The sequence below is a fragment of the Anguilla rostrata genome, chromosome 2 (genome assembly GCF_018555375.3).
Source record: "Anguilla rostrata isolate EN2019 chromosome 2, ASM1855537v3, whole genome shotgun sequence".
NCBI classification, from domain to species: Eukaryota; Metazoa; Chordata; class Actinopteri; order Anguilliformes; family Anguillidae; genus Anguilla; species Anguilla rostrata.
In genome coordinates, this window is record NC_057934.1 from 20,499,870 (window position 1) to 20,526,330 (window position 26,461).

General features: G+C 41.6%; 1 protein-coding gene across 16 annotated transcripts in view; it reads right to left on the bottom strand.

Moving 5' to 3' along the window:
* nrxn1a (neurexin 1a) overlaps positions 1-26,461 on the bottom strand; it is a 252,478-nt gene that overhangs the window by 204,761 nt on the left and 21,256 nt on the right. For 8 of the 16 annotated variants that reach the window (XM_064321121.1, XM_064321122.1, XM_064321117.1 and 5 more), the window contains exons 3-4: positions 20,178-20,195; positions 17,635-17,664 (exon numbers count right to left, since the gene is read on the bottom strand). The exons of 5 other annotated variants lie outside the window; for them this stretch is intronic. In XM_064321121.1, coding sequence (XP_064177191.1) covers positions 17,635-17,664; positions 20,178-20,195 — 48 coding nt within the window. The remainder of the gene's footprint in view (positions 1-17,634; positions 17,665-20,177; positions 20,196-26,461) is intronic. 3 more of the 16 variants (XM_064321123.1, XM_064321114.1, XM_064321112.1) reach the window with 2 other exon arrangements.

A 26,461-nucleotide genomic window follows, 5' to 3' on the forward strand; every position in this document is an offset into this window, starting at 1 on the left:
CTTGTGTAATGGCGTGTGTAAATTAGGTGAAACAGTGAGTACAATAATTAATATTAAAAAATATCTCTCTCTCTAACAAGATTCATAGATCGCTAGCTAGCTAGCAAGAGAAATACATAGATAGCCAGCAAGGCAGATCACTAGCTAGCAAAAGCTTCTCTTAAACTTTTATAAAAGCTTCTCTTCCTAGCTAGCTAGCGATCGCTCACTGTCGTTAGCAACCAGCAGAGAACGCTTGGAAACCACGCATGCAAGGCAGTCAAGTTGACGCTAACTTACGCATTAAGGGAACATAACTGGAAACGTAACCCTGGAAGTGAATAGGGGGATGAAATTTGTAGGGGGATGAAATTTATCGTGACAGCCCCACATTGCAACTAACTTCATATACATTTGTAAAATACTGTACAACAGGGATGGCCTTACACAAAATGTTTGTATCAGTTGCTTAAAAAACCATAACAATCCAACAATAGTTGGACACCAAAATAAGGCACAGTATCATGACAAATAGTGTGTGCATATAAAGGGCAATGCACCCTACAGTTTTGATCAATTTCTGACTGTGCCAGAGCCGATTGTGGCCAAGATTCCTGCAGAGCAAAGCCTAATTGGTTGCCTCCCTTTCAGACTCATGTATGAGCATGACCAGCTTTTCTCTCCAATGTGGTATAGCCCACAAACATCATAGAAGTGCTTTGCTAATAAAACAATGGTCAGGTACAATGCCTGGTCTAATGTAGGTGGGACTCAATCACTGTTGGCAATTACAAATATCTGTTCCTTCAATAAAGGATGTGCACACTAGCGACAAATGTTAAGCCCATAAATATCCAGCTACCTTAACCTTTTTCTGCATGAAAATGTGGTAGAATTGCTTAGCTAGCCAGAAGAAAGAACATCAACTATTTAATAAAATGAGACTTTGAACTTTATTGAGAGTGGTCTGGAGAAACACTAGTTTCTGCAACACTTTTCTCTAGTTTCTCCATTAGACACAAATGTCTCTGGTCATCCAAAAACAATGTAAAACTGCTCATTTCCTATAATTTAATCTGTACTTGCAATTGAAAAATGTGTACCTCCATAATAGATATTAAAGGGCATGTACACAGTGATTGTATTCTGTGGGCATTACTGGATATTAATTTGTTAACAAACTACATACTCCAGTACATGCTTGACAAGGTCAAATTTATCCCTTTGACAGGCATGCAAGAATGGCATGCAGCTTTGAAATGACAGTTTTCAACTGCAAGCATGTGCAACTATTGCTTCAAAAACATCTTCTGAAATCTCCATATTACCAAAGCAGAAGGTTATTATCCATTAATGTTAGCAGTGCTAAGAGGGAAAGATCTATACAGAAGTACTCCTCAGGGGAAAGGGTGAACTCAGTCTCAGGTGAGTACATAAATTGAGGAACCACCACCGCCAACCAAATCTATTTTAAAACTTTCCACGTCCACCAATCAGATTACAGGAGGCCAATACCAGAAAAGTTAACCAAGATTTCTGGGGCGATTTATCAGAGACTGAGCAAGTGGAATCAGAACTACCTAATTTGGGACAGCATGGGCCAGGAAAGGAGGTTTCTAGTCATCAAGAAGGGGTTCATCATGCCTGACTTCTGAATGGCAACTCCTTTGGGTGACAGGGTGTCTGCGATATGCCTGTGCCAGCCGCATCAGCTGCACAGTTCTCCAGGTCAGCTGGTGGATATTCAGAGTGAAAAGAAGCACCAGCTTTCCTTCCTCTCAGAGGAAGCAAATGCTAGTGTGAGCCATTCTCAAATGAGGAAGAACGCTGCAGAAATTGGATGCATCTGGAATGACAAATTGGCATATCACATTTAATCAACATCTGAGGAGAGAATGATGACTAAAATTTTCCGGGAAAAAAATAAAGAAATTCATATATCACAGAGAAGATTTCTGCACCAAGACTAAGGCACATAGAGCAACAGAACTGGGTAAAATACATATTCTAGATGTCTGAATAGACACAAAGGTTTGAAGCCTTCCTAAAGCTCACCCAGTTAAATTGAACTTCAGAAACCCATCCAACCAAATACAGTAATGACACATCAAAGACCACAGCAAAAATCAAGATTTTTCTCAAGATAGCTGAGTATCTGAGGAAATGTACTGCAAAACACTATACCAAGCAGAATTATAATTATGTGTCTATGGCTTGTTACAATTTAATCACTGCAGAACATGTATTCCTTACCCCTAACCCTGCTGCCAACAACCATCGAGATCTCACCCTACAGCAGGCCCTTAACCTTTCACAGAAATGCAGTTACATAATTACAAGTTACACTCCAGTGCAGTTACAAAGTTTATCAGAATTAAACAGCACCTACTTACCTACTTAGAGTGCCTTTACTGAGTGGCATTGCCTGTTTCATTTAAAATGTGAACAACTGCACAGCAGCTTATGAGACTGTCCTTTGAATCATACAAAATGCTCAGACTGCATTACAATTAGAGGCTCCTTGGGTGTTTATAGAAACCACAAGAACACAGTAAAACATTTGAGTGAAGCAAATCTGAACTGCTTAATTAAGGAAAAGAATTCACTCATCCGTGCAATAACAACCACGGGATGGATGCAGGTGTTCATTCTGAAACTTATCAACAAAGGGAAAGCAATCATTTCCCTGTAATTCCATTAACGGTCTGAAAATAACATAAAATGAATATGCAGAGCTCTTAAAAAATAAATTAGAAACATTTTTTTCCCCACTGATAAAGGCCTAAAATGTATCACTTATGGAGCTGGTCTCAATGATTTTTTTTTTCTTTTTCTCTGTGAATAGATAAGGATAATTGTCTCTTTTGTGTTTATTCCCCACAGTATTTTAACCCATTATTATCTTAATTATCTTTTTTTTTACTTTTTATTTTCCATTTTCAGTTTTATTTTGTGAATATAATTTTCATTCTGCAGCTGTGAGTTTCACTCAAAGCATTTAGGCCATGTGAAGAGTGATCATATTGTTGTGAGATCTCTGCACCTTGGCTCCATTAGCTGGACTAGGGTCTGTTGCTAGTTTCAGACCCCACAGTCGAGCCTGTGCTGTTCTCAATTAAATATCACATTAGACATTCCAGTCCTGTAAATTGTACTGCTTTATCAAAAAATGTCAATATATTCTCTTTAATGCAGGCTCTTATTTCAAAGCTCCTTTCATCACACAGTACAATGCTTAGCGTTAATTTAACACTGATACAGAGTCAAAGAGGAATCAAATTTACTCAGAATACTATATGTACTCCATCTGAGTTTATCTCACATTTCTGAAGATATGGTGCCAAATGCTAAAAAAAACAGTGTGTACTTTTTGTTATTAACTTGTAGATTGTATAAGGGATTCAGCCATGGACAATGAGGACACCTCAGTCTGGGGGTGGGGAGCTCTCAATGACCTCTGACCTCACTACTCACAGTGATCCAGGCACCGAAGCCTGCTCTTGTTCCTCCCACATCTAGGCAGCACGTATGCTTTCACACTGAGGTCACAGTCCGAGCACTCCCACTCAACACCGCTCCTCCGCTGTTGACCCCTTGTGTCACAGAGAGAAAGAGAGGGCAAAAGGGAGCATCCAAAACCCCATCTCTAGAACTTGTTTCTAATTTATTTTAGTTTCATTTTAGGTTCTCTAGCATTTGCTTCCTCTGAGAGGAAGGAAAGCTGGTGCTTCTTTTCACTCTGAATATCCACCAGCTGACCTGGAGAACTGCGCAGCTGATGCGGCTGGCACAGGCAAATTGCAGATACCCTGTCACCCAGAGGAGTTGCTATTGAGAAGTCAGGCAGGATGAACCCCTTCTTGATGACTAGAAACCTCCTTTCCTGGCCCATGCTGTCCCAAATTAGGTTGTTTTGATTCCACTTGCTCAGTCTCTGAGAAAGCATTCAGAAAAATGGTTAACTTTTCTGGTATATGCTCCCTATAATCCGATTAGTGGACGTGGAGAGTTTTAAAATAGTTTTAATTGGCTGTGGCAGTTTCTCATTTCATGTACTGTACTCTGGATTCACACTTTCTGCTGAACAGTTCTGTATGGATCTTCCCGACTCAGCACAACTAGCATCAATGTACAGTATGGTAGCCATCCCCCATTTTAGGTAGTGAAGATTGTACCCACACCTGCTGCAAATGGGAAGGCTGGGCATCAAGCCGCTGACGCCCGCCTGCCCACAGACACGCACTGTAATAGGGGAAGGTGTTCACTAAAATGCATTCCCACCCAGAGGAGCTGATCCCTCTGGGCCAGATGACAGCGTGTCACTCCTCTCGCTATGTCATTAGCCGACTGCGTCCAGGAGTTCGCAGTGGGACACGGCTGGCTTCATCCCCGAAGGATGCAATAGACTTGAGTTTGCAATGCCTCCCTGAGTTTCCACTTTGTCAGTGCCCCCTGTCGTGATCGTCTAGATGTCTATAGGTTACTTGCGGTCACCAGAGATAGTTTTGGTACGGCAGTCTTTCCTAGAGCTGCCTCTAAATTGCATGTCTTTGTCACTAATCTCAAACAGTTGTTATAGGAGCGCAAGTGCCAGAAGTGGAAATTTGTGAATAAAAAGGGGTAAAAATCTTCCCCCAGCCCAAAAAAGGTAGGGTCCCAAAGGGTTGCCTCCAAACTGTTCACTCTATCTCTCTCTCTCTCTCTCTCTCTCTCTCTCTCTCTTTGCAAGAGAATGAGCGAAATAAATAGTAAAAAAAACTAATTGTCCTTCTGAAAGTTTATAGCTACTATTAGTTCTCAAATCTTGTCAAGTTGCTCCCCAAACACCTTGTTCCATCTTGTCCAAACTGTCTAAGGTCTTATGCTAAACCTTATTGCCGATTGCCTTTGATCCTAGGCAATGTCCATCCAGCCACCAACATCTGAATGTGTCGGTCATGCTAAAGAATTACTGTATATTTTGCACATGCCTAAATACAGGTAATCTGAGAATAAATACAGATTTTATAAGTACTGTGGAACGTAATATTCACAATGATCATCTACCGAAGTGCATTAGTAGAACAAAGGATCTAACAAATATTCAGTTTTAAGCATATTGTTTTTTTTTTGTTTTTTGGGGGTAAATATTCTGAGATGCAGCTGTAGTTCTCCGCCACATTCCCAGGCACTGTTTCTGTCGAGTGCCAGAATTCATCCTGAACGGGCGGAGTTTTCCTGCATCCAGCAGCGCGTTTTCAACATGATTTATTGGGTCACAATCTCGGCGGGTCTTCTGTAACAGAACGAGTGCAAATTATTCCGATCGATATTGTCGCATTTTTTCACCGCATGATTTATGACACCTTTAACCTGCGATGGAGGGATGATTCATCTCCCCATGGCCCATGGCGGTAAGTAGATACTTGCCCATGATTAAAGACGCAAGCGACTATTTATGTGGCCAACTGGCGATCTGTGGAGGTTAATAGTTGGTTACTATATTGTGATGGGGGCAAGTGCTTAATTGGCTGTGCTGGACATTACGGTGGGGTTCATGCCTGCGCATAAAGCATGCTGGGAGTATTTAAGGTTTATTAATATTTTTCCAACATGTGAATATTTCATGGTAAAAATTACAAATACACCAAAACATACCACACTGCAACCTTGAATAAAAGTTTGTACCATGCAGTTTTTTTCTACCTACACCTCTCCCTGGCATCTGTCTCACCAGACACATAACATTTGTCACGTTTTGCCACCTTTCAGAACTATCCTGAAAATGAAAACTCACAGCAAATAATAGGCTGCTGAAGAACCAGTTTAAATGAAGCAATAACTTTACAAAAACGAAACAAATCGGTCATTAGCAACAGAACAGAAAGTGGCTCTGGGACTATTGTTTTACAATATGTCCTGCAGAAAAATATTATTAAAAATAATCTATGATCTATGTCAGTATTATATGACTTCCTATGTTCATTAAAATAAATAAGCATGTCAGCAGTAATCAACACAGATTTCAATCTGTAAAAAATAAAACTTTAAAAAATAATCAAATAAAAAGCACAATCATTATGCAGGTGTGCCTGGAAAATAATGATTCTCCAGAGACAAATTGCCATCGACCTCCACGGATTGGCCAGGTCACATGCAATTTGAAACCGCTCCGTTCATCTTCCCATGGGGGGCAGGGAGGTCATCACCTCTTCCCAGCATGCTTCATTTTCAAAGCATGCACTTGGCCTTCATGAAGTCTGTGACAAAGGGGCTGCACCCAAATAGCAGAGAGATGAATTTTAATTAAGCATCTATCTATACATCCATCTTTCTATCTGTGCTTCAATCCGTCTATCTCTCTGTCAAACAATCTGTCTGCTCATTTCTCTATTTCAATGCCACGACCTAAAGACACGCATATCTGAAGGCATGAATTATGGGTAATATGTATAAAAAAGCTTTGGGATCAAACATTTTTAAAGAAAACATTATCTGCTATAACAATCTGTCTACCTATCTCTATATATTGAATAATGTATTCTGTAATCTATGCATCTGACTGTATATCCACCTCTTTACATACACTTAATAATCTTTCTAGTCAGAGGAATATAAACTGATTAGAGACACACCCCACCAGGGAACCCACAGAATTGCTATTTTTAAGCCTTTTGCTTGACTGAACACCACATATGGCAAAGCCGGGATGGTTTGGGAAAACACGCGCTTAATGAATCATGAGATATGCGTCAAACATACTGCATTCACGCATCCTTGGGAACGCACCGACCTTGGAGAAAATACAAATAAAAAGAATGTAATGCACAATTCTCATACATATTTTAAAAATGGAAGGTGACGTCAGCCCTAGTTTTTGCGCACAGAAATGCTATTGCTATGCGACGCATGGCATTTCAGTGGGAGAATGTGAGATATTAAGCCTTTGCGTGAGCCTTGTCAGTTGTTTTGCCATATGGGAACACAGGATAGCTCAAGCCTTTCTGCCACCCTAGGCAAGACTGCAGATAGGTGTAGGGGTGGGGTGGGGGGGGGGGACTGAGGGGTGTGGAGCGGGTGGGTGACAGCAATTGTGGGGGGAGGAACGGTCGAAAGTGAGGGCCAACCAGGGGTGGTGGCAGCTGACTATCATGGATGCAGGACATGGATTTTTATTCCTATTTTCCGTTTGGTGCCCACCCAGACGTATGGCCACCCTTGTTGCCTATGCCTAGAACCGGCCCTGTGGAAGTCACATCCAAGAAATTTGGTTTTGATATATTGACCGCGGAATAATGACACAGAGAGCATGCTCAACATGGCGGCTCAGTGAAACGAAAAAACGAACAAGCCTGTAATGCTACAACGATGGGGGCGGGGTTTTATTTTCTTATTTATTTTTTAGTATGTCTGCAGCGAGGAAAAATGACTTCATGTGAACCACACACGGAAACTGAAATGCTTTTTAAAAAAATGGCTCTGCCTGCCAGCTGATGCCTTGGTGATATCCCTCGTCTCCCCCCAGCTAGCTCTCCCGCTTTTTTTTTTCAGAACCCTGAGATGTGTCTCTGTCATCAATCAGAGGGATCGATTAGAGGCCAGACCTCCTTCCTCTCCTCTCAGAGGAGGCAGCGTCCATCCTTCATTGATCTGCCATTTTGTTTTACCCTTTCCTTCTCCTATTTTTAACCATTTAGCCTACCGTTACTTTCCATTAAGGTATTAATCTTAGTGCAGGATGAGGAAAAAAGGACTCTGCCGTTGATTTCTCCTCATGAGTGATGGGCAGCAGAGTGAGGCTGCAACTGTGGGGCTTGGGAGTTCCGGAATCTTCCGCAAAATTAAATAAAATGTGGTTTATGGACTAGCCACAGCATCTGTTTCAATATTCAACGACATGATTTTTCTTCAGAGACTACCATCATCTGGATTCAATCACTTTATTGTCTTCGCAATTATGGTTTGGTAAGGTTGTTTATTTATTTATGCAGAGAATCCAATTCCAACCCCAATTTGGAATGACCAATCATCTGCAGCTGAACCCTACTGCAGATTCGGGACAGTGTTGGCATCCATGGTTCTCTGAAGCACCAGCTGCTTCTTTTCACACTGCAGACTACTGCTAAACACGCATAGAACAGAGTCAAAGGAGGACCTTTTGTTAATTTTTTAAAAAATTGCTGAACACCCCAACACAACTGTGTTTGTGTAGTCAAACATTATATTTATTTAAATTTAGTGTTGAACAGGCATTCTCAGATTAAATCCCAGTCTAAAAACATTGTGTAACCTATAGAAAAGACACTTATAACGGGCCTTTGAAATAAAAATAAATGTAAAGGAAAGTTTCAGGTTTATCTGTTTTTTTGAGAATGTGTGAGACTAATTTTAAGTTCTCATATGTCATACAGTGTATGTCAACTGCTTTATAACAATAATACAGTATCATTATCCATTACTGTCAGCAACATAATATTTTAAGATAATATGCTTCATTAAAGAGAAAGGCGTATATTCTTATTCTGCTTTTGCAATTTAATCCCTCCCATTTGGTGACATTATCAAACACAAACAACTGATTTTAGAAACAAATCAGCTTGCCTGCCAAATCTTATGTCTATTGTTTACACGTAATCTCATTAGGCCTACTTTTAATGAGGTATTTATTTGCCTTCTTCCACTATTCTCTCTCTCTCTCGCTCTCTCTCTAATGGATAGTGCATATGTTATTATTTTTTTTTTTGCTTCTGTCAACACGGGGTGGAAGCAATTCTCATGAGGCAAGCGTATGTTATTTAAAATTATGTCCTTTCTTCAATTTCGGGACCTCTCAGTAAATTGAGTGTGAACGCCTGAAGGATATGGGTTTATCATCGTAGTAACTTGAGCCCAGAAGCTTCAGTTATATTGCAAAACAGCACCTGCAGCATAACAAGCAGGAGGCACAACCAAGGGCCACATTTAACTGAGTCAATAATGAGTATATTTTCATGGCAGCTCGCTGTCAACAAGCACTGGAATCACCTTCCCAGGCTCGATATACAAATTAGGCAACAACACGGCTAACAACCTAATGTCATTCCGACATCCTTTACTTGATTTAGTTCTGTTGCCAGGAAACACAACCTTGAAATGAATTCCAATGTAAGTAATTGTTATTACAAATGCAAAGGTGATCGTGGGGGCCATTGGTAAGCCAGGGTGCAATGGGAGACACAATAACAGCATTCTGCTGTGGCCTGCATGACTAAATACATAATCCAGATATGCTGTATGACAATAGAGTTGAAATATGTGTAGTTGCTAACTTGTGAAATTTAACTGCAAATTGTGCATTTAGGATGAATTTCAGTAACTGTTTGATTACATGAGAGATAGCTGCTATATGTACCGATGAACATTTGACGTCAGAAGTAAAATTGTGCATTGCATTTTATTTACATCACATTCACTTGTGCTCCTGAAGACAGATGAGCACATGCTGGAATGCATCCTTTTAACAAACACGTAATTAACAAGCAAGTATAAGAAAAATTAAAATAAAAGCATTTTATTGCTAATCGCAAGTGCTAGCTTTTTCTTCCTTCCTTGTTGTGTCCTAACCTAAAATGATAACTGGAGGACCAGGAATTTAATGAGTTAAATGCATTGCACATGAGCTACCGTCTCCCAAGCCCCTAAGAGATAACGTTCTCTAATGTATATGCCATTTACCCCATGTTGTTGATATCTACGCATGCACTTGAAAACACTGTTACGTCTACAAAGCCGTTGGTTCACTGCATATTCAATCACAATATAAAGTAGCATGATATAGAGCATATATTCTGCTTTATTACTTTATGCTGTTGGAATTTACACAGTCAGACAGCATGCTGTATTAGGCATGACATAACGTGCTGGATGAGCAAAGTGGAATGCTTTACAGCGTAGCTGGTGTGCATGTGAGGGTTTGTAAAATAAAGCCATAAGTCACAGAGAACAGAGCTGGCTTCCACCCAGTCAATAAACATACCAAACATGTTTACCGCGGACTGTTAAATAGAAGCAACCCTCTTGTGCTTTTTATCTTTTCAACTGCATATGCCTCCTACAAATCTTTTCTTTATCTGTATTGACTCCAATGCCACTTTTGCAGTGCTGGCCAAGAGGTTGGACAGGAAAAAAGCTTAGCAGGAACTAACAATTACACTGCACCCTTTTGAATTATTATTATTATGATTATGATTATTATTAGTAGTAGTAGTAGTAGTAGTAGTAGTAGTAGTAGTAGTAGTAGTAGTGGTAGTAGTAGTAGTAGTAATAGTAGTAGTAGTAGTAGAAGTACTAAATGGCCTAAGTTAGTATGGTTCCATATGTAATTTTAGAATACAGAATCAGAGTAAGGCGCAAATTTTCCAGCACTCCAACCAGCTGTGAACAATTACGGGCGATCTGCTGTTTCAGTAGGGGAACACACATACAGTTTACATGTCCACAAATATTCACCATTACAGAGCTCTACCAACAGACATACAACCAGAGAAATACGCAGATATGTTTGCATTACACACACACACACACAAACCCACATACACACCTACACACACAAACACACACACACCCACACACACACACACACACACACACACCATACCCACTGAACAAAGCACATCAGACAAAACACCTTCAACAGAATTAACTCCATTCAGAACTGTTCGCCTTTCACCACTACAACACAAACAATAGGCAAACAACATGAACCCACACCTGAGACAAACAAAAACTGCGAATGCCAGAAAGCGCCTTCAACAAATGCCCCTTAGATCTGTGCCATATGCCGACGTCAACCAGACAGTGGGGAAAATAAAGATGCTGATAGCCCCTTTGGACATATGGGTTTCAATTAGACCTAGCAAAGCATTATGAGCCGATTAACCAGCACAGGGGATTCTCGACCCTGTGCGAAGTGGTAATATACAAATTTATGAACATTACCTAAAACATGTAAAAATTACTACTAGTTTCAATATGATAATGTCATCCCTGGCTGATCTCACCAGAGCAAGGTATCATTTCTGGGGCACTGTATGTCAGTTGAAATGCACTTAGATTCCAGCTAATGTGCTTAAAATCAAACCAATGCTAGGCCACTAGGCCAAATATTAAATTAGAACCACATAATTGCATCAACATTTAATCTCATTATCTGGCCTAAATAATTGTTGGTAACTGCATTAGCAGCAACCACCTTTGTTTTCTTTTCCCCCTAATTTATTTCAATGTGGGTACTGAATACCAAAGCACTGGTATCAGGAAGGATCCCAAGCATCACATCAATGCATACTTTCAGCAATTCCCATTTCTATATGGTAAGGGGGGTGGGGGTAGGCGGAGTTGGGCCCTGGGGTCTCCCCACATTGAACATGGTCTCTAATGACAGCCGTCCTGCCACCCAATTTTAGTCAAACCGCCTCCACGAGTTACACTCTCAAACTCTACCCATGTTCCTGTTTAAAACCGGATTTAACAGTATATTCAATGAAGTCCTTCTGACCCGATCCACAGCATCTTGTCATAAAGGACAAACCATACTGAAGAAACTGACCTTCAGCCAATTAAAAATCAAACCTCTTGCTGCCGATGTCGAAGAACACTAATAGGCTTCACCTCATTTGGACCTTTATCCGTTTACCACACTAATGCAAATACGGAAATACTAATTTTCAAAACGAAAAGCCAAAACACTGATGAAAATGTCTGATCTCTACTCCCTCGTATCATTCATGTGAAGTGTGTCGTACAGTCACAGTCCTGTGCTCTCTGATGATTTTAATTAAATTTCATCACCCTGAAAAAATGGGATGCTAAATATATCTGGTGAGAAGCAGTGTGATAGAGCTAGCCTCTTCTGTTGTCTTGGAGATACAGAAGCTGGTGTCGCCCTCCCAAGCTCATTTCTGCTTACTTTAATTTGCGTTTTTTTTTTCTTTAAATGTTTCTCCCAAAGCCGCTTTCCTGCTAAGCAGCACCAGCTCGTGCCGGACGGCAAGCTCGGGGCCAGCTTGCTTTCTCACTCTAGCGAAAAGTGCCTTTCAGCTGGACTCAAGTGCAAGGGAACAAGTGGCGAGTTTGCAGAAAATGAAGAGCGGGAGCTGGAAGGTGAGGGGCGCATACACTGAAAAGAGATTGGCTTGAGTTTTAAGAAGCAGGGCAGCACTGAGTGAGATAAGAATTTTCCTCGCTGCTCTGCCTTCTGATCCTCCTTCAATTCAAGAGCCTGTCTGTGTGCCAGTGGCCAAGCTCTCACTGTAACCAACGCAGGGCTATCAGCTGCCAAATTCCTCTGAGAGAGGGAGAGGTAAAAATAAAGATACTTGTGAAAATAAATGAATCTAAAAGAGTAAAAAACAAATGACATTAAAATGCATTTCTTGAATGAAAATGACATTTTTTCATTTTGCAACGTATTTTTTTATGCCTATGAAGAGTGGCTTAATGATATTATCTTATCCATTAAAAAACATATATATATTTTTCTGTGTTAACTTGAAGGGTCACTGTGAGTTGCCGGTAGTGTAGTGTGACACTGAAAGGTCATTGTGGCCTCACAGTTGGAGTCATTCAAGGGGTCGCTCCACATTTCTGACGAAATTACAGAGGGCTCTGAGGTTCAGCTTCCTCAGAAGAGACCTTTAAATTGCTATTGATTGGCAGGCTACATCAGGATTTTCCTGATTAAGGTCATTTGTGACAGAGAGTGATGGCAGTTTTGGGGTGTCTTTTCCCTTAAGTCCCCGACAAGGAGCCCAAACGTCAATCCAGATTCATGGGGAAAAGCAGCCGTAACTGACCCGGCACGACGTGAACGGCGACGTTCCTGCAGTGCCGCGGTGGAACAGCGGCCTATGTTACAGCGCCGCAGAGCCGCATCCACGCGATCGGGAATGCCATTTGTCACCTACGGATCGAAAAAATCTTTTCATGCTGATTCCTGACACCCTTAGGGTCACGACAGAGGCAGTGCTGGGCAGAATTAGAGACATGGTGAAAACTGTGAAATTCTGCTTGCCAGTGCAGTTCAGCTAATAGGCGCCAGCAGTGTGTTCCTGCGGATTTACTAGGAATAATAAAAGGGGTCATTTCTGTGCAAGAAAAGGCAATTACACTTAAATGTATTCTAATTTGGCAACAGCACTGTTCATCCCTGAAATCCACACTCTTCTCACTGCCGGAAGGCACTTTTAGCTACACAAGACACTTGTTTGTGATAACAGCAATTAGGCACAGAGGCTAATTATGTGACAAACAGCTGGAATTCTTGTATTATCCGTAAAAAGCTGCAGCAAATACACATAGTCCATACCTACAAACTGGTACATGCATATCCACAAACACGTGAATGCATTTTTCCTCTGTTCCTTGTCTAATAAAATCCATTTAACACACGCGTGCATGTGCGTGCGTGTGTGTTAATATATATTTTGGAATGTTTTTAAATACAACCATTTTGTTCATAATATAATATTTTAATATTTATTACTTCACCCTCACCCATTAATACAGCTGAATTATTTCAGGTCTAAATTATATCTTAAATTAGGCAGATTTATGTGTCTGTTCAATAATAGAATTCATTCAATAATAGAATTCATTATACAGCCTCGTTTTTCATCGATGTCCATCACATCTAATGGTAGCAGAATTACATCACCTCCCTATAGCACATCCTTCAGCATTACATCCCATCCCTGTATCTCATCACATTGCATTCCCTCCCTGTATCACATCCCACATCATTACCTCACCTCCCGGTGTCACATCCCTCATGATTACATCACATCCCTAAATCACATCCCACATCATTAAATAACTTCCCCGTATGACATCCCTCACCAATTTATTACTGCCCTATATCACTGCCCTATAAGCTACAGCATTACAACTCCCTACATCATGTCCCGCAGTTAACACCACAGCATTACACATCTGTCACGTCATCATAACACTTCCCTACATCAAACTGCACAGAATTAAACACTTCCCACAGGGGGTAGTGTCCAGGAACAAGCTAGCATGTGGAAGAGCTAGCATACAAAGTTACAGGAACAATGTAATGTGAAGAAAGTGTTCACAAAGACAGTATACTACTGCCTCATAGGCTCCCATACTTACCTATAACACCAACTCAGTTACTTTTCTAACCCTTTCAAATTTGCATTCCCCCAAATTGACATTAACGCAGTGGGCAATATAAAATTGCCTCAGTATCCCTTGTATGATCGGTGCTCTAGGATCTACTCTTTCAACCACACTTGCAACACAAAATATTTTTAGCTAAATGTGACCACTAACCCAATTTTAAGAGCATGAATTCTATCTTGAACATCAACTTCCTAATCCAGTGCCATCCCAGTTCCCAGAGATCTGCCATCCTGTAGGTTTTCACTTTAACCATAATTTGACACAACTGACTACTAATTAGCTGCTCAACAAGGATGTCTAGCTGTTTAATGAGATGTGCTTTGTTCGGGTTGGAGTGAAAACCCAGAGGACAGTAGATCTCCAGGAACAGAGTTGGTTACCACTGCCTTAGTCAAAAACCTTTTTTTTTTTTCAAAAACTAAATACCTTGCTTTTCAAAATTTGGGGAGTGTATCAGGAAATATGAATCCTAATGATAACCCTGCAAAAATGCAGAGAAACAGTTATTCTTGGTCTGAGGGACCTTGTACAGCACTGAAAGGTCTCTGAAATGCAGTGAAATAGTGGGCAAGGTGGAGATTTGATGTGATACGTTTAGGCGTGTAATATACTGCGCTGCTACAGAGATGACAGAATCCCACTGCAACAGAATATAAACCTGAGAAATACAAGCTGAAACAGGGCTGCTACAAGGCTCTGTGCCTTCCCTGTCTTTACTCATTGAGGTGACATGGTTACTGTTGCCATGACATTCGGTCAGTGAGTCCACCCAAAAAACACAGCAGCGAATGAAATGAATGGGGTTTTCTTACTTTTTTCTTTTTTAATAAAAAGCTATTTTAGCAACTCTACCCAGAGTACCCAGCACACTAATCTTCTCCTTGCTTCTGGACCAAAGCAGAGACGACCAAAAATGAGTAAACAGCACTTACCTGTGAGGCAGGTGACAGCTTGTCTTTTCCCCCATACCATTAATTAAAATAATAAATACATTCTGTACATAAATATGCCTGTTACACATGTATGTGCCTAGTTAAGTAATTATAATAATAACAATAACAATAACAATAATAATAATAATAATAATAATAATAATAATGTTATCATATTGCTGATTACTGTATTCAGATATTCTACTATGTACATATAACTAGCTTTTAAATACAATGAAATTCAAAACAAGGAGAAGAACGATCATGCATGTAGGATATTATCATTACAGAATTACAGTGTCCTTACCTGGTTTGGGCAGGTACAGATTACACAGGAATTGAAATAATGTTTGTGATGCTAAGCTCCAGTCATCCCCATATCAGTGTGTAACAGCAACATGTGAATCATGTTTTTTGCAGGATTGGATATGTCATGGAAAAGTGATGTCACAGTGATGTTACAGTGATGTCACGTGACAATCTTACCTGGAAACAAACAGTAAGCTGCTTTATATGCAGCAAACCAAAGGAGATATTAATAAACAACAGCAGTGCAGATTTATTTTTGCCATTCAGAGCGTTCAGTTTCCTCAAACATGAATAAATAAAAATGCTGAAGCAGTTTATCAGGGACGACACTGGAATTCTTGAATTCACGAACTGGCAGTTATTAAATTCTGTATTTTAACCTTGTAACAGAGGATGCATTTCACATATTTCAATGCAGTTTGCTGTATTTTAAAAGTGGAATTGAGTCTTATGTAAATTAATGTTTAAGGCATCAATGCAACCAACATATAATTCAAGTTTTCCAGTGCTAAATCACAAAAAAGGTAATTTTACTTAAGCAAAGAGTCCACATCTTTTGACTGTACCTTCCTGTTGACTGTAATCTCCTTAAACAATTAATAATTGCAATTGTCTTGAGACCACTTTTATTTTATTCATTTTTCTGGGCCTCTCTCAGAGTGTCTGTGGTGCTGATTCGTATAACTGAATGGGCTGCTTACTGAGGGAGAGTCAAAACATGCGGACCACTTAAACCCCACCCACTCCATCCCAAACCCGCACCTTCCAAGCGTGGAGCGAGATGGAGTAGGAGGACTCCTACGCAGTGTTGTGAAGCAGCCCCATCCCTCAGCCCCCATGCATAGCCATTACCTTGAATGGAAAACAGGCGGTTACCAGCCAAAGGAGCCACGCTGTCCTCTCGAGCCACCAGGGGCGTGGGGTTGGGGGTTGATCCTCAGGCGCCACTTATGATTTAATGTATCGAGCAACACAATGCACCCCCCGACCCCCCTTGGCCGTGTCCATGATCCAGACCCAGATGCAGACCCAAAGCCAGATCCAGAACTTGACTTAGTTCCAGACAGGGACATGGATCCAGAACCAGATACGGCCCAAGACCCAGATCTGGATCCAGACCTAGACCAGGACCCAGAGCCAGACCAGGACCCATAACCAATTGTATTGGCCCAGACCCAGAACCCCCAAATCTCGAGCTAGACCAAGCACCAAGAGTAAAGAAGTACCTACCTTCAGCAGCACACATCCATTTAACATGCACCATGATATTATACATCCACACACAAAAATATGATAATATTTGCAAGTAAAAAGCCTGTTTCTGCGTGTTTGTGTTTATATGTACACAGGAGAAATCATATCAGGGTGTGCATTAATTTAGAAGTAAAACATGGGAGTACCTTTACTTTTACCTATGAAATTGAACAAATGGTTCCATGATGAAGGTGTCCAGACAGAGAGGCGAGGATAAGGGGAGGAGAGAGAGACCAATAAGAGTTGGGGTTGTGTGCCAAATGCCGGAAGAGGAACAGAGAGGCATGATGGGAGAACTGAGCGCAAACAGCAGGAAAGGGTGTAAGCTCAGTTGGAAGACAGGTTGGGCAGGTACACAAGGGGCAACTTCTTGTCCTGTTGCATACTGGGATGCTTGACCAAGTTGGCATGAGAACATAGGAACATGTGCACACAGTGGAACTCCAGCTCCCAGAATGCAACAGCAGGGTCATTTTTGCTTTTGGTCCATATTTTGTTTTATTTAAGTCACAGCCATGCAATGCCCTTTGCAGTGTAATTTCGCACATAGCCAGACTAACAAACAAAGCGCTAAATGGATGGCAGGTCTCTGTCAGGCACGAATCAAACAGAAAAAAAAAACATCTCTGGGTACCCTTTTTTATTCAAGGTGAAAATGAAAGACAGACTGACAAACAAGGGAGGAAGGTTGGATGGGCGAAGAGAACAGAAACCAACAGAAACAAAACAATAAAATTCATCAAGACAGCCAATCCGGGAGAAAGGAAAAGAAAAAGGTGACAAAACAAATGGTCGATCCAAACAAACCAACAAACCAAACCATTTACTGCATCAAGCCCAAAGCCAGCGCCAGGCCGAAGAGTCCCGCCAGAGAGAGAATGAAAAATGGAGCAAGATGGAGCATGGCAGGGCGGGGCAAGGCTGGGTGGGGCGGGGCAGGGTGGGGGAGGAGATGGAGGCAAAAAGAGTGGAAAGAAAAGAGAGAGAGAGCCCATACCTTGATCGCCCATCATCAGGTGCGCCAGACCTTGAAGGGAAACAAGAGCACAGTCAGCACAGAGAACGGGATTATGGGAAGGGTTGATCCCACTGAGATGCAGGCATCCCTTTCGCTGTGGATGGCTGTCGCAATGGGGGGAGTGGGGCTGGGTGGGGAGGTGGGGAGGGGAGGAGCGGGGCTGGGTGGGTGGGTGGGGTTCAGGGTGGGGTAGGGCAGAGCTGGAAGGAAAGGGCGGGTAACAAAAGGGTAATTGAAAAAGCATTTTCTCAACCGAGTGGTTGTAATGCTTTCTCTGTTACACTTACGTAAGAGACTAAAACAGAGGCTTGTTTTAGATTTGTTAGCTTCTTTTAACTTTTTAATGGCTGTTCAAAAGTGGGAGATATTTTCTTCCTCACTCTCAAGTCTCTCGCATGTCCAAACCCCCCAGTTCAACACACACTACATCTGTACTTACTGAGTTACACTACAGTATAAGACAGCAGAGAACATCAAATTAATCTTGACTACTCATAAGCTGACAGTACTGCACATTTTCCATATTAATAATTGCACTCATAATTGCTTTTATAACAGCAAGGGCCATGGGCGAGGGGCAGAATCGGGTTGTTTTTCCATTCATCCGTAAGGCTTGGTTTACATTTCAAAGAAGCGCTCAGACAGAAACCATAAACAACCATGCCCCTCTCTTCCCTGTGCTCTGAAACGGCTTCATGCTACACAAATAGCCTCTTTGAAACCGCAGAACACTATTTGTGGCTTTGCTCGGCCACAGTCGCAAGGGGCCGTTTTTTATTTGCTTTAGTTGTTTTTTTCCTCCTCATTTGTATCATAAAACTTTGAGCTCTGCCCCTTTATAAAAATGTCACGGTCTGGAGAGCTGGTGAAATATGCGGCATACAATTTAACAGCGGCAGCCCCGGAGTATTACCTGTGTTTTTCAAAATTCCAAAGGGTCTCTCAGACACCCTGTGTTAGTGGCACTTACCCCAGTCTCAGAACACAAAGGAATTTGTGAAATGTTCCCAATTCAAAAAACATTTCACTAATGCTCAATATGCATATGCTTATACATCAGTGAAAGAGCTCATTTGAAATGGCACCTCACAGCTACAAACTCCAATTTAAAAAAATGTTCAAAAATGGTTCAGTATAGATGCCAATGGGGTTGTCTTGTTTAGTTCTATGATGGTTATATATTTATAGAATTTTGAAATTATGTGAATTACTGAATATGTCAGTGGAATGAAAACCCTACTATACAATTTGTTTGGGCCTACACCACTTTAAAAAGCCAGAACACTACTCTTTTTCAGGGCCAGGTCCCAACACTTGCCCTGACTCCAATCAGTTAATTTTGTCATAACACAATACATACCTGTCGTGACATACCTGGAATGCCATATGTGTGATGAGTTATGTCACAGCATATTGGTCTCAGTGTATCACGACATGTTACCTACGTATTTGTGGGTAAAGCCGCGCCTACATGATGCTCCGGAGACAGCTCACTACAGCTCACTCTACAGAGCTAGCGAACCATTCGCCGCCACGATTTTCACACACTGTACTGATGGTCGAGGGAGGCCCAGACGCAAACACCTTTAGCCAGACCACACTTTCAAACCACTTCTTTCTTAATTCCTGCCTTCTGTGGTAATAGCAGCCTAGAACATGTGAGTAGAAGCAGCCGCTAAGACTAACCTCTGCAAATTAATCACAGAAGCACAGAATAGTTCTGACATTTGGTGGAAAATATCACACATTCAGAGAAATATCACAACTATCAAAAAATCTCTAGAGGCAATTCTTAACTGACCGAGTGGATATTGTAATTATACAAGTGGTTTATTCTCTTTATTTTATCCTTTTTAATACAACCTCTACAATCCATGGGGGAGAGAGCAGACAAGGACACGCTCTCTGACGGAAGGTGTGATGTCATGCCGCTGCCTCTGTTAATATAGCAGTGCACAAGTATGGCTGGCACAGAGCTTGCACAGAGCCCCCACAGTCCACTTAAACAAGCAGACTTCAGGGGCCCGACTGAATCCCTGCCAACTACGCCCTATAGGGTTTCCAGGGGTGTTATTCCTCAGCCTCTGCTTTTGAATCTTTAAATAATGGTACAAAAATATGTTTATAATGCACCTACTGTACAGTCCCCTTTAAACGGAGTAAAATGGATGCTACTAAAAGTATTGGAATGTAATCCATTGAGCCAATTCATATGTCTGGCTTTCCAGGTGTAGCGTCTGGTGTAGCTTAGTAGAATACCAACAGGTGCATGATACTCCCAAGACCCCAAAACAGACAGAATGCAGAAAAATACAGAAAAACAGCCAAACAATTAAGCACAAAAATGCACTCACCGTGTTGAGACCGATGGACCCACAGTCACACAAGTCAAGGTTATTCATTTTACCCGTAAAACCATGTTTAAGGAATGAGGAAAAGGGGAGGGGGGGGGGGGGGAAGCAACAAAAAAAGAAAGGACTAAAAAACTGAGGAGGAGAGGAAGATAAAAGAAGAGTACCCACCTCCGACGTAGAAGTCTTCTGTGAGTGCGGCCGAGGCGGTGCGGGGAGGGAGGGGGGAGGAGAGAGAAGGAGATATTTATTTAGCCGCATGCAGCTGCAGGACGCCACCATGCAGGGGGCGATAGAGGACACGTGCAAAAGTGCCCCGTTACCCTTCCCCGAGCAAGTGGGACGGATGATGGGAGAGACGGCAGTGGCGTCTCCGCGGCGGTCGCCGAACGTTTACCCGACGTCCTCCCCGACTCCCGCGTCCCTCGTGTCTCTGCCGTGTGTGTGCAGAATGTCGTGCGCCGGACTGTTCGTCCTCCTTTGTGAAGTGTAGGGAAATTAAAAGTCGTGACGGGAAGCTAATTGGTTGTTTCCCACGTCCCTGCTTTACAGTTCTGGCTGTCAGTTCGTTTCTGCCCTCCCGTCACCAATGTCTTTTTAATAGGAGCTGAATAAATAACAGTGATTACTGCATTTTTTTTTTTTTTTTTTGCAAAGCCACAGGCAAAATAGGAAAAAAGCATGCAAAGTAGAGAAGAGATGTGAAATGAGAGATTGCAATGGTGTTAGATGGAAGCTGACAAGTCTGTCCTAAGCACTGGATCTTGACTTTGCATGAGCTGAGAGAGCTCCAGCATGTAAACTGGTCTGTGTGTCATGGATCACTGCTCCATAGCTCATCTTTTTCTGATGTTTACTTTTCTTTTCCAGATGATTATTCCTTCAGAGGAGAAAATAAGAGCAGTCTTAAGCACTTTTCTTTCTAGACCCCCGAAGTTAACAATCCAATGTGCCGAGCACCTAAATTCTAAAAACGGCAGGCAGCATTTCAGCTTCTGTGACCACTCCATGTAGGACCTGTCTCCTAAAATGCAGGTGTGTGCATGCCTGCAGATGCGTGCATGTGTGTGTGTGCGTGTGTGCCTGCACATGCATGTGTGTGTGTGTATGTGCGTGCCTGCACATGCATGTGTGTGTGTGTATGTGCGTGCCTGCACGTGTGCATGTGTGTATGTGCGTGCCTGCACATGCGTGTGTGTGAGAGAGAGAGAGAGAGAAATAGAGACTTGTTTTATCGATACTTTCTCATTATTGCATTTTAATTTCCTTTGTGTAACTCTGACTTTTTCACTGAGTTGAATTATTTTAGCAGCTAAGGTATTCAGCTCTGCGTGCACGTGTGTGTGTATGTAGTGTAACTGCCGATGATCCCTTCCTTTGCCTCTCAGCTGATGTGCAGTGAGCTTGTGGTGGCACACACACATGCGTATACACAAATATGTACGTTCAGTACCACATGCATGTCCAACTGCATGCACGCTCGTCTGGAATTTTTTTGTTTTTTTATTTATTTATTTTTCCTCCCCAGCAGCCATGACAAAAACCTCTTATTGTGAAGTGGGTGCTCTCATGTGCACAACGTGTCTTTTTTTGGCCCTCAGACATTGCAGTGATGTTGCTACCCGTGTTGCCGCTGCAACCCCAGCGCAGTTCAGCCATGCATGCATTCCCTCGCATTAACCTGCGGCAGCGTGTGCCATGCAATTAAGCAACATGAACACCCTACAAAAAAACAGCATGTCAGTCGAACAACCAGCATGAATTATCAACATATTGCATACTTTAATTAAAGTTATTTAGCATAGCTGCTCTGCTCTTTCCTCCATATACTGATGTGAGATTCCTTTGTATGTTCACTGAAACATAAAATAGGAATTTAATGTAAGAAAACGTTCACAGATTTTTTTTTTTTTTTCTAATCAGTGCCTAGTCCAATTGGAGACAGGGAATCTTATCTTTAATTAACTCAATTTAAATATTAATTATGCTGTTACAAAAACTTGGGACTCTCAATGTTCCTGTTCTCACAGCATGTTAACAAATTAGGTTTAAGCATTTGATGGGAAAATAAACCAATGTCCAACAAAAGAGACATTTTACTTTAAAGCATGTTAGTATCAAAACAATCAACTCAAACCAATTCAATATTAGGAAACAGTATTTTTTTTTTCTTGTTATTTCAATATTTTCTCATTTTTTGTTATCAATAATTAACAACCTCACAGGTGAAAATGCAACCTGAACTGCCCCATTGAAAAAGCTACCACTCACTGTTTCGGGCAGCTTGTTCCCAGGCAACCATAGCTCCGCCCCAGCAGAGCAAAGTTCCACCTCCTCCGCTTATGAGGGACGGACCCAGGGATAGTCAAGATTATGTGAGAAAAAACAGGTTCCTACCTCTTGCCCTTTTTGGGGGGGAGCGGGGTTTATCTCTTTCGATTCAAAGCAGTTTATTGACCGAGAACTTACCAGAATCATTGGCTCCACTCCCCAACAGACAGCATGCACCAAGACCCAACTGCCAAAGCATCAGTTCATGAAAGTAAAACCCCCAAAAATATAAACACATATGTATGGAAAAACAAAACAAAGAAGTAAAACCGTGAGGGTGAAATGTAAAGGATGGGATTTACTCACTGAGCAATCGCAGAGCACCACACAGACTGTGTACTCAGGAAGGATGGTTTTATGATAAAAGCACTGAGCGATGCTGTCGGTGGGGATGGAAGGAGAGAAACGTTGGGCTACAGTAGAGTACAGGGATCCAGGGCTGGAGGCACGCTAATGGTCTACAGAAGAAACAAGTCTCTCGCAAAATTACATGATAAATCCCCATAATGCAAAGCTCACCCTGGGGGGAGGACAAGCTAAGCATGTGCAATATTACTGTCCTTGCCCTATCATTGTAAGTGTGTATTATTACATTTGACTCGGAAATGTGTCACATTTCTACAGGCCCTGAGGATGTAATAACAAACAGATTCCTAACAAAATTCAGTTATGGTTTGTGTTGTGGTTTCCTTTTTTCCTCTTTGTTTGGGGGGGTCCATGAAGAAAACCACAGAATGTGTTTAAAGGCATGGGGGTGGTGTGGGGAGGGGGGGGGGGGTTCTGCTGTGCTAACCAAGTCTAAAATGAATTTCCAAGTTTAATATGAATGTCCCCGGTGATAGCATGCTAGAATACAACACTAATGATGAAATAATGACCTGTTAAATCAATAAGCAAACTTCTACTTGGAAAAAGCAGTAAACAATGTTCATTTATACTAGGACAGGTAACAGAGCAATGTGTACCCTAATGTACTGTGTAAGACATACTTGCATTCAAGAATACATATATAAACACACACACACACACACACACACACTTGCACACACACCCAGTTGGTGCAAATGTGGATGAGCACATATAAAAACTATATGGCATAAAAGACTTATTACATTTAATTATTATTATATTTTAAAATAAAGTATGTTAGATACAAATCCAGTATTTTGTAGTATAGACAGAGTTACAACTGTGACAGCATTCAATCTGGTGTCAGACCGAAAAAAGCATGGTGATACAGTCTTGTGTATCATTTACATTTATATTTCTACCATTAGGCAGATTTAACTGCTCAAAATCACACTGTAAAGGATTCCGGGTGAAACGGTTTAACCAAAGTCCTGACTCAACGTGGTGGTGGTGGTTGTTGTTGTTGTATTTAGGGCAGCAGAGGAATGGGGTGGTGGCTTCTGGCACATTTAATCACAAAAAATCAGCCCTCTCTCTGTATTGCCTGCAAACCTGACAAATCAGGGGGAAAACTTAAAAGTCAAGTAACACTGATCAGTGGCTTTGCTATTAGACAGGCCTCTCTCTCTCTCTCTCCGCCCTCAGCCCCGAGGTCCGTGGTCAGTACTTTGGCATCCCTTCATGCTGTATGGTTGCAATACCCTGAGCTTTAAATGTCTAATGTAATAATACCTGCATTAATACATGTTTGTTTTTCAGGCCAACCTCGCTCAGTATCAGCAAATGTAATATTACGGAGGAGCCCAGGGTTTCCATAAATCCCAATGTGTACTGTCTGTGTTACAGTACATATGAGCAATATCTCAGCAGCACATACGGTAAACCTCTCAAAATGGTTACCCTGGCCTCATTCAAAATAACACATTTCCTAAAATGTATTAATATCAACTAGGCTTCACTTTATCATGTATTTTTAATGATGAGTATTTGGGTATTGGATATGGGTATTTTATGATTTCACAAAATGATTTATAATCTGTTAAACAGTGGCTACGATGTCCCGTAAAATAATTCTCATATGCATAACCAATTGCCTTTTCACTGGAGAATAGCCAGTCTTGGCTTTAATTAAATTTACATACAATTGATTACATGACTATTTATGGCACACAAAAACAGGTAACCTCACTGCACTGGCCATCAAGCACTGTCACCCTCTTCAGCAAGTTTAATCCCTTTTACTTAGTCTGACAAAAGGCCAGTCTGATTAATTGGTACATCAGAGATTCTTCCATAACCCATAAAGGCATTATTTTCATATTTTCCTTGGACACAAGCTCAGAGGTGGAAAATCCAGGTTCAGAAAGTAAAGGTCCTCCTCAGTATTTTGTTCAAATCGCCTGGATTTTCTAAGTAGTACAATTCTTCAGCCAGGAGGTAGAACTAATTACTGAAATCAGCTTGCTTAGTTCACGGGTGCAAACACATGGCAGGACTTTTACTATCTGACCCCTGGACTTTCCACCTGTGACACAGCTGCATGTTTATCTTTAGCAGTTCACACAAAGCCTGTTGCCCAAGGGTGCCACAGCCAACCTGACAATCAAACTAGCAACACTTAAGCACTGTACCACATTGCCTGGAGTCCTGAACTGGTGTGCTGAACGATAGCCTTCACGAGACAACACTGGAGCTCTCGACACAGCTGAGGTGCATTGTGCCAGCCTGCAGCCATTGTGAGACTCTGAAGGCAGCCATCTTGAAATGCAGTGACAGGCTGCATAACCCAGACAGAGCAATGAAAGCAGGGGATGCCACAGGCACCTAATTCTTCTTCCTCCCGTCCCAACTCCAGACAATCGGCCACGAGGATGAAGGTCACGCGCAAAGCAGGCACAATATGACCAACGTACTGGCAAATTACTTGTCATTTTAACTGCCGGAGCTTCCAGTCAGAGCACACTATGACATAATTCCCTCACTCACAAGGACCTTTTTTCACACAGACAGTCGTTAATAATTGGAATAGCTTGCCAGGTCATGTAGTAGTAGGAGACCCTTGGGGTTTTAAAGGCCAGACATGACACAGTACTGGATGCTGTCTAGACTGTAGATTAAATGATGACTAGATGGGCTGAACGGCCTGTTCTCCTCATCAAACATTATGTTCTTAAAACCTCCAGCAAGTTTTTTTTTTTCTTCTCTTTAATGGAGCCCACCAATCCACACGCTTCTTTAGATAACACGCTCACACAATCTGCAGAATTTTCCCTCCCGCCTCTCACTAACGGAAGCACACTGTTAAAACTGTCCACCCGAGTATCTGAAATCACTGATTTGCTAACTTCCACAATATGAAACATGAATATGGAAAGTTGTGCTATTCCACAGAAAGACCATGTCATTGCTAGCGATGCATCCACTCCATTGCTGCTTCAAAAGAACTCCTGTCTGTTAGGAAGCATTCCTGTGTGAGATTCAAGAATGCACACCATGCAAAGAGCTTCATGCTTCTCAACAGAGCTGCCTAACATTTTGATGTCCTGCTCTCTTTTGCATCAGTCTGCATTTCTCTCTGGGTGTTCTTTATGCAAACCCATGGAGACACATGTATCCTTCTTTGAAGGACAAGAAGCTAGAAATCTAAAATCTTGGATTTCCCTTCTATCCCCACAAAAAACAATAAACTTCAGAGAAACATCGGAAAAACTGATGTGATTGTGTCTCCCAGAATTCTCATTGATTAGCTTAAGACAATGGCTGAGTTCTCTAATATAATGGCAAAGGAGAAGTGCATGCTGGGCTGTTATTCCTGGGACCAGACATAAAGCTAGCAAAATCAAGTATTTGGCTTGTGTAGTTCATTCTCAATGGTAATTATTGTCCTCCTGTCACTTCAGTTGGAGTGGGAGCAATAATCCATCATTTAAAATGCTTTAGGCTTTTTGTAGGTAAACAAAATAAGTTTATAAGTCTTACAGATTTTTTAGTCATGACGTTGAGTATGCCAGCATGTCTACATGCACATTGCATCCTTGTGTACAATTGCTCTCTCATGAGCAGTATCTGAATAGCACAAGAATAGCACAACTGTTCTACCTGACCCCTGACCCCGAACAGCCATAGGAGAGTCAATATGCAGAAGACGCCATTGTTCTTACATGCTCTGTGATTTTCGGTGATATCCAACTGAACCCTTTCGATAATTGTCGAGT